General features: G+C 40.7%; 1 protein-coding gene across 1 annotated transcript; it reads right to left on the reverse strand.

Moving 5' to 3' along the window:
* Positions 1-2,002: 2,002 nt before the first annotated feature.
* On the reverse strand, positions 2,003-8,989 carry LOC311523239 (elastase-1-like; the record flags this gene model as incomplete). The annotated part of the gene is made up of 5 exons (XM_084633012.1): positions 2,003-2,197; positions 3,864-4,027; positions 5,088-5,368; positions 8,292-8,386; positions 8,816-8,989. 5 exons carry the CDS (start codon positions 8,987-8,989, stop codon positions 2,021-2,023), a joined length of 891 nt encoding a protein of 296 aa, XP_084489138.1. The 3' UTR covers positions 2,003-2,020.
* Positions 8,990-9,895: the final 906 nt, after the last annotated feature.

Consider the following 9,895-nt stretch of genomic DNA (forward strand, 5'->3'; position numbering starts at 1 on the left):
CGTCGCCCTTGGGCTAGAAACATCTGTTTTTTTCTTTGCCTGAGGCCCTCAGTTTTCACGAATCACGGGACTCCCGCGGCTGGGACTTCAGGAACCCCCCGCTGGCATGAGACGAGCTAGTACCCCAGCACACTATCATACACCAGTTTGGGGGGGCGTGTCAAAAGAATTCCTTGGCAGGTTTTCAGTAGCCAAAAAAAGAAAGAAAAATCCCCCCTCAGTGCCCTAGGGATCCTGGCATATCGGACAAAAATGGAACTGGCAGCAGAGACCAGGAGAAAGCCTAGAAATGTCTTCATCACTAACACTGCTTTTACTCAGGCAGGGCTGGCAGGTGGCACAGATCTCTTTTGACTGCCCCATCATGTTTGTCCGCAAGATCCTGGCTGAATTGTGGGTGAGAGCTGTAGCCCTCCCACCTACCTCTAAAACTTGCTATTGTGCATAGCATCTGGCTGAGGGAGAGGGATGGGGCGAGCTGCAATGAGTGTGGGGGAGAGGGGAGCAGGTGGCCCAGCCCTAAAGACAGCTCCCAAACCACAGCAAGCCTGGTCTAAGGCAGAACTGTCAGGCTGTCTCAAAGGAGGCCACAGCTTGAGGCAAAGAACCCTATGGCCACTTACTTACCAGTGCCTAGCCTCCCCAGCTACCCATCAGCACCAAGCCTCCCTTCCCATTCAGCATAGGCCAACATGTCCAACCATAAGCACCCAGCCTAGTCACCCCTCCCACTCTCCATCATCCAGACTGCCTTACCTCATTTTTCTGTCACCAACCACATGGCACTGCCCATCTTGCTTTTTCACTGCCACTCACTATCCAATAGCATCCCTGTGGCAACTGCAGCACATACCTGGGTAGAAAATACCTTATTCAGAAATTTTTCACTAACAAATTTTTCACTGGGTAGGTCCAGTTCCCAAGGGCAACTCTCCCATCCTCTCTGTCCACTGGTGGAGGAAAACTAGCTGTTTCCTCATACTTGTTTCAAGCTAATTTTTCAGAATAGCTGGATGCCTGTAGAAGTCACTGTGACTTGCCAGCTTTCTGTGACCCATAGTTTGAGAACTACTACTGATTTTAAGAATAGATGCAGAGATATGAGGAGGGGTGGGGGAGGGGTGACAGAGCTGTTTCACCCCCTCAAGGAAACCCATCTCCTAAACAATAGCATAGACAAAGGTGTGAACAATACCTCACCACTCCCTTTTCACTGCAGTGAGATGTTAATTTGCATACTGGATGGAACTATATAAAGATTAATGTTTTAAAGCAGAAAAAGTCAAAGCTACACCCAGAACTAGAGACCAAGCACTTTGCAGAAATAACTCCATTATCTTCCTGCTTTCTCCCCAACCTCCAAAAATCTCCATCCACCTCTCCCCATCTTTTAATTATTTTTGAAGGAGCACACTCCCTCTCTCCCCAAAGCAACTTCAAGCCTATACCCCATATATTATGGAAAGAGAAATGTTTTTCAAGTTTATTAATTAAGAAAATTGAAATATGGTAGCTCATCAAATCCCCATAATAAACACAGGGCTCCTTTACTTAATCACTGAACAAACGACCTGGCAAGGGACACTGAACTGTTAAGTATCCTGAATTTCTTTTTTAAGGCTGTCCCATAATTTGTTGTTGCCTCGTGCAGCCTTCAGTATTGTCTGGTGTGCAGCCTATTCCTTTTGATCAACGTTTGCAGAAGAGAGTAGAGGCATGGGGAATTAGAGTTTGGGGTCCAAGAAGAAAAAATGACAGAAAGAAGATGGCGGACTGAGAAAAAAAAGACACAAGATGAGAAGGGAAAGAGTCTATGAAAGACAGCTAACTGAACTTTACACGACTGAAAATTTAACCTAATATCTGGTACTCAGGAAAGAGGAAACAAGTGGAGACTACAGCAGGTTCATCTATCTTGCCCTCTGCAAAGAGCCTAATTAACCTCAAAGTTAGAAATGAACACATTTATTTATGTAAAAGATTTTTATTTTTCCCCCCACTTCAGTTGTATCTCATGTCTTTACAAAAAGAAGTCCCGGATTCTGGTTGCTTCAATCCAGGAAATGTAAGCAGAAGTCCTTGTAAAGACACTGGGTTTGTTCTCCACTTTGCATCCAATAGGTCCAAAGCTAACTACACCATGCACTTCCCACTTTTCTCTTCTAATCTGACAGACCAGTGGTCCACCTGAATCTCCCTGGAAGAAACAAACAACCATTAGACAGGACTTGGAATTGCAGGAAATTGCTTACATGCCAATGACTTTGTGCTCTTTAATAGCTCTATTAACAAACAGAGCAAATCAGACTTTTTGCATGTCACATAATGCATAAAACACTCCTAGATCTATTTTTAACAGGTGTCATTAAGGTATAGAAAAGGATGTAGAGCTACACTGGAGTTCTTAACTCGGAGGCATCTTGTGCTACTTACAAGAAGCGAGGAAAGCACCATGTTTTAGAAGGATACTCTTGATGAGATTTAGCTGTCAGGTTAGAGTCCTCTTTAGGATTACCTAAACTGCACAGTTTCAAAACAACATGGGCCACCTGAACAGCATTTTCTGCCAAACACATAAGGATATTAGATGCAGACTGAGTCATCTCCTTGTTCTTTAAAGCTGTCTAATCATTTATTGGATTAAGAAAGTGGATGATTCAAAGATGTAGTAACAGTATACAATGTGTTTCATCTCTTAAATCATAGGTCTGGATCAAGGCTAGGTTGGTCATTACTAACATCTGATGGGTGTTCAGTGGCCCACATGAAGTGAATTAGTGGTCTTGATCCGATTCCTACTAGAAAAACGTACAGATCACAAAAACCATTTCTGCTGACACTAATATGCCCTACAGTTGGGCAGTCATAGCAGAGAGGTCAAGGACTGCATAGGCCAATGAGCCAATTACTTTAGTAATTCTTGAAGGGATACATCCAGAGAGGGTAAAGGGCATGTTGGCAGCATTGTGTAGGGAAGTTTGCACTACAGCTGCTTGTGCTGTAGCTGATCTATGGGAAATACAAATAACTTCAGTATTCAAGGCTACCAGTCACTTTTCACAAGCACTAAAAATTAACACTCCCCAAGTCTTCCCACATCCAAAAATAAAACAATTTATTAATTCCCTTAAGTAATGCCTGACCAAAAAATCATCATAAAATATATGAAATAATATATTCCTAGAAATTACCTTGGAATTGGTACATATCTTTCACTCATTATAATACAAAGAGGTGGAAAAGTTAAATACCTTTAATTTGACTAGTCAAAAAGTGATAATACACAAGCTTTTGACAAGAGATACCTTTGCAGCAGTTTGGGGCATTTTTAGCAACCTTTTTTCTAAGGATATATACAGCTATGAACATTTTTCCATATATCGTTGAACTGCAATGGGCTTAAAATAATCTCTTCCCAATTCTCACTCCCACTCCCCCCCACATTGAGGTCAGGATACAGAACTAATGCTGCAAACCAGGACTGTCTTCTGTAATTTAAGGCCTCTGACAATCCTAATCTATGCCACTGCTTTAAAACTATTTCTCTCCAATTGTATGAGGGATGTCCAAACGTCCTACTAAATACCACGTTTAAACCTCTTAATTGCTTTTAACAGAGAAGCTTGTAACAGCTTTTATCCCGAACATGGGAGTATGCCCCTTGAAAACTACATATCCCAGCATGCAGTATGGACCCTTGCATATTGAGAGTATAATATTCACAGGCCACACACACTTCTCTTTAAAGATAGGGGCAGCAGCAGGCCGTTTTTTAGAAAGCCACAAACTACATGTTAGCTACCCCTGTACTGAACAGCCTGATGTTTTCATTCATAGTTGGAATTAACAACTGAGTTTTGTACCTGACAGGCAGCAGGAGGCTCCCCAGTGTCCCTGAATCCAGCACAGAGCATTGACTGCCGAACTCTGTCTCCCCAGAACTTCTTTAGGCGACATGTACTGAAATCTATGACTGGTAACTTGGCCTGGTTCAAAACCTCAGACAAAGCCAGGTTTTCTTTCCCACCTTAAATAGATAAAATAGATGAGAAAAGGGAACATGAAAAACATTTCCGTTCTAAATATGAACATTTCAAGTGACATGGAATGTAATTTAACAGTATTCATGTACAAGTTACAAGAACTTGGGTCTACTTTGTTCCAGATTAAAAGATTCCCACCATTCCACTTTTGTTTCCAATTTGTTAATTCAGATTTTTTGTTTGTTTTAAATAGTCATATTGTGTATGTGTTTATTCCACAAGTATAGTCAACTATGAAATTGCATTTCCCCACAATGTATTGTCACAGGATCCAACCATTCATCCCTGGGCAGGGTCATGGTATGGTGGCAGGGCAGTAGAGGGAGGTTTGTAATGCTGCTGTCCATGTTTTATCTGTTTTGCAGATAATGAGACTTCAGTCTCCAGGACTAAAGAGCCTGGCACTTTTCATGGGCATTAGTTAAAATATAAGCTCTTTGGGGCAAGGATTGTATCACAGATGTTTGTACAGTGCTTAAAATGGGGCTGTAATCCAGTCTGGAACCGCAAATGTGCTACCCAAATATAAAATAAATAAATAAATACATACATACATACATTAACATGAAAACAGGGAAGAACCCCAGAATAAAATCTGAATGGTTGTTGAAAGATTTAGCTGTGCAAGTATGCAGGTATTATGGTAGCATGGGCAGTAACTGTTACCAAAATGTCACGTACACTCTTTGGGGCAGGGACTGTTCTGTGTTTATACAGTACCTAGCACAATAGGGTTCTTGACTTTGACTGGGACTCCTAGGTGCTATGGTTATGCTGTTATAACAGTAACATTTAAGAGAATAAGTCAGTCACCTATTTCAAGAAGTGCTGTTATACAAGGTAAGCTATTTGGTATTCTTGTGCCTCAGCATATATGAAGGTACCCTGCCTATATTGCTATGTGCTTTTAAAATAATCCTCCTCTATATCATTGGAATTTCAAAGAGTAACTGGCTAAAAGTTGGTCTCTGACAGGCATTCACCTTCCACAGACTCGTGAAGTCTAACCTCTGAACCCATGCTATGAGAAGCACTCAGAAGTACCTCTTGTGTTCCCCCATCCAGTCACCCAACAGAATTGTCCTGGATGAAGAGTGCTGTCTCTCTTAGGCAGGCAGGCATAGTGAATAAAATGGTTTGTTATAATGTCTTCTACAGGCTTGACCAAGGCAATGTCATAATCCAGCTCATTTAGGTGAGGGTAGCAGAAATGCTCATGCTGATAAATTCGCTTCACACGGTAGACTCGCTCTGTGGATTCGGTACGATTAAGGTTATGCTTGCCCAGGAGAATTCGCCAGTTTGCTGCATCTTCTACCTTTCCTCTAAAAAATTAAAACAACATAGGGTGTCATTATATTGAACCTAATGCTCTCTTTTTAATGAGTTTTTTCCACTTAATTATGTGCAATACTCCCCACACTCACATAATTGACCAGAAGGCTGTTTACCCCAAACTTGCAATTATGTAGTTTTATTTTGACAAATAAAATGTTGTGAGTTTAAAATGACATTGTTTAGAAGTGCAAAATGGTAGCCTGCTGAAATGAGTGGGGGTATATTTATGATGAAAAATGAGATCCTGCCAAAGAAGTAGATTAGAAATTACTTTAAAGGATTCTGCTGACACAATAAATGTAAAAAGCAGCTTTCCTAGTATTTAACAGCAACAAAGATACAGTTTGACTCTTCACTGCAGGAGGAAACAATGCATCATTATTTACAGCAGGCCTCCATATACAGTGGGAATAAACATATTATAGATGCTTAGGAAGTATCTATAAAATACAACAATAAAAAGCAGGTTTAGAGGCTTAGTGCACTTGTCCTTCTCCTTTGGACACTGCACATGAATGTATAACAAGGTTTTGGATCAAAGATTCAGTACCATTTCTAGTTGACTGAGAAAAAGGAATGAATTTTATACATTTCTTTAGGGTAAAATGCATTCCTCCTGAGTAAATGTGCTTTATACCAGAAACTTCAGCTCTCATTCAGGAAGTATTTACTGGGACTATTCCTGTGCTTAAAGATAGGTACATGCTTAAGAACCTTACTGAGTTGAGGCCTAAATGAGGACTGGAGAGAATGGAATTCATTCCCTCACTGCTCTAACTATGGGCAGAACATAGGACTTGTAGCTTTAGATGGGATTTCTAGCTACTGAATCTGTCAAGCTTTACCACCGTGCAGCTTAAGTGGCATGACAGGCTTTACACAGGGTCTTTGCAACAGGGTGAATTTTAATCTTACACCAAATTACATATTGGCATGGAGGTTGGCCAGATATTTTTCAGAAAGTTTGAAGTTTTCTTAGTTAGACTGTAACTTACTGAATAGTTGGAATGACTTATTGTTGAACAAGATCAATGCAAGATCAATTGCATTAGTTTCTATTGTTACTTGTTTTACACTGTACTTCACCTGCATGGCTTCTCCATACTGTATAAACTAAAAACTACATTACAATTATTTTAAAAGGGGAGTTACCAAATTTGTGACACATTCACAAGTCATTATCATACATGGTACAAGAAAAGGAACACTAAATACAAAGAAAATTTACCAAGTACAGAAAATAACTGCTTTATGTGTCATTATATGAAAGAATAATAGTGGTTTTTTGTTTGTTCAAGAACAAGTGTGGAACATTGATCGCAGAAAGCAAGACATTTTAAGAACTGGGTAAATCCATATTTGCTTGATTTTATTCCTTTCTGTGATGGTATATTTCTCAGTCCACGTAAAAAAACTAGAAGTTCTTTTGACCTCATTTATATGCTTTCTTTCAATATATTTTCCCAAGTAATATCCCATGGTTGTCATCTTTTGCATTTTGATGGATTTTTCTTTTGCTATTAACACCCTAATTTCTAGGTTGTGTTCCCCAGTTTATATTCCTGGGGGAGTTCTGCACCACTGCGCAATGCAGAATTTTCCAGAAATTAACGAGCACACAGAATTTCCTTTGCCCCATAGAAATGGGCTGCAGTGCTGCTAGCTGCCACTAGGGACTGCAGGACCCAGCAGAGCACAGCTCACACATAGAAGACACCGCTGTGAGGGAGGGGGAGAGAGCTAGAGGGTTCCTGGCAATTGCAGTTCCCAGCATGCCCTGAGGGAAGGAGAGGGCAGTGCGCAGGAAACTCCGTGAAAACCTGACACTGAGCATCAGGTTGTTTCTCCCTCTGGATCCCTGGGCTCTGGCGGGTAGGGAGGCAGGTGTCTGGGCTAGGGGGCTCCACCGCTGGGCTCTGGGGAGGCGGGGGTTTGGATGTATTGGCTGCGGGGGGCCGTGCAGCTAGGCTCTTCCCTCCCCTCCCCCCCACTGGGCTCTGGTGGGTGGGGAAGGTGAAAGAGAAATAGGAACTGGGTTGTCATAGGGTTTCTTTGTTCCTGGGGGAATTTTTGTGCGTCTGTATTGTTAGAGACATACCTGCTGACAGGTATTTTGAAATAAATTATCAAAATAATTGAAACTGGTGTGATTATGTAGTGTTATTTTGACAAATAAAATCTGCAGAATTTTAAAATATTGTGCCCAGAATTTTTAGTTTTTTGCCTTGAATGCCCCAGGAGTAAGTTTAAGAACCACCCCACTGGTGTGCACAATTTCCCTTGATCAGTAGGGTTACCATACGTCCATATTTTCCCAGACATGTCTGGCTTTTTGATTCTTAAATCACCATCCAGGAGGAATTTTTAAATATCTGAAAACGTCTGGAATTTTGCCATTATTATTTTTCCCCAAAGAAGAGTTGATCATTCAAGAAAGAGAGTGAATGTTGATCACTCGAGAGAGTGCCTGCCTTTTCCCCCTAGCTCCCAGCGCTTGTGCTGCAAAACAGCTGTTTCGTGTGGCTGGGAGGGATGGAGAAGGAGAGGGAACACGGCACGCTCAGGAGAGGAGGCAGGGCCGGGCCGAGGATGGAGTTGGGGCAGGGACTTTGGGGAAGGGGTTGGAATGGGGGCAGGGAAGGGGTGGATTTGGGGCAAGGCAGGGGGGTGCGAGCAAATACCCCCCACACCCCCATGGAATGTTCTTTTTTTTGAATGTTCAAATACGGTAATCCTAATTTCTGTCAGTCTTTCTGATGTCCCTTTTCATGGTGGCTCTGAGTCACAATGGCTGAAGTACAGAATACATCTAATTCTGCACTTATTTCTGCTTTCAGTGGTAATGAGTATACAAAAATATATTCCATAACCTCCAAGAACTCAAGCAAAAACTGCAAATGTAAAACTTACTTCTGGAAGCAGTGGGCAGCAGTGAGAACCCAGCTTTTGTGAATGAGAGTCCCTCCACAAACATGAATAAATTTGCTATTTGTTCTAGTCCAAACCTAGAAAGAAAAATAAAGTTAGAAAATAATAGAACTTTATGTCAGAGGAGATTTCATTCTTGGGCACTTGAAAGGAATGGATGAACTAATGGTGGCTAATGGATGAACTAAAGTGCCCTCTACGGAGCAATATGTGTTACTAGCAGTTGTGGAAGAAATCGGTTTACCCCGGCATTCTTTTTTCTGTGTGTAAAATGATGCTAAAGAATTGTTAAGAAAGACCTGTCTGCTAATGCCATTGTGGAATAAAGATGGGGTAGTGAAAACCACTGTTAACTAATAAGCAATAATTATGAAGATATTTGTATGTCCAGACTGCCAAGCCCTCATTATTATGTTTTACTGCTGTAATCTGGTCTTTTCTAGCATTGAGGCCAGCCCTATTGCCCCCTCAAGTCTATTCAAAACATTGTTGCAAGGATCATTTACCTTGTTTGTTGTTCTCATCACATCACTCCCTTCTTTGCATCCCCCTGTTGGTTCCTCTTCCAACATTGCAGTAAACACATGGAGGGTAACAACATTAATATGGAAGACAAGGACAGAAGAATCTTGCACGGAAGACTCCTTTGTGTTTTGTTTGTGAATCCTATCACAGCCCATTATCTCTCATTTTATTTAAATCATAGGTTATGGTAAGTTATTTTTAACTTCATTTGCCCTTGCATGTTATCCATTTCCACGTCCAAATTATCAGATGTCAGCCACACTTCGATTATTGATTCTTTATATATACATCCCATTCTCGTCCCTGACTGAGCTTTCTCCAGCAGAAATATAGTCTTCTTTGATGACCAAGAAAAATGTATCAGTGGTGGAAAGTAGGGGACTATCTGAGTTAGAGGTTCTGGAGAAACCAGTTTATAAAAGACTCCTTCTGGATGAAGGAGATTATGATCTCCTTTTTTTATTGTGGTGGAATAATTCAGTCACATACCAATCTACTTTGCTTAGATACAAAACAGACTATATTACTAATGATGAAAATGTGTTGCTGTCTTGAAGTTCTGTATTTTCACCAATGTCATACTTCTTTCTATTTCATCCCTCTTGCCTGCGTCTGTAACCAAGTCTTCATTATTTTCTAGGGAATTATTTTCCCATGAAGCTGCTATACAATTCTTGGTTTTAAAATTTATTTTTAAAGTGGCCAGTCCTCCTACTATTAAATATACAGGGCAGTTAAAGAGAGAAAAGAAAATTTCACCAGTTGGTTTCAGGGGGGTTGGGATGACTAAATCCTTAATTAAATGTACTTCCATCAACTTTTTGGAAAGTATACTTCAATTCAGGTTTGATGGCTACATACTGTAGCTCACAAATATTTTACAACCATAAGAAACTACTTATATATAAAATTATATAAATAGTTCCTAGACTGCAATCCCTTTATTTAAAAGATTTGTGAAAAGCACTCTTTATCTATACATACATTTTACCATTGACTTCAGTAGGAGAAGTTTGTGGCACAATATAGAGACACAAGTTACATTCACTTGCTTGGCTGCA

Source organism: Lepidochelys olivacea (assembly GCF_965140295.1).
Source record: "Lepidochelys olivacea isolate rLepOli2 genome assembly, chromosome: 7".
NCBI lineage: Eukaryota > Metazoa > Chordata > Testudines > Cheloniidae > Lepidochelys > Lepidochelys olivacea.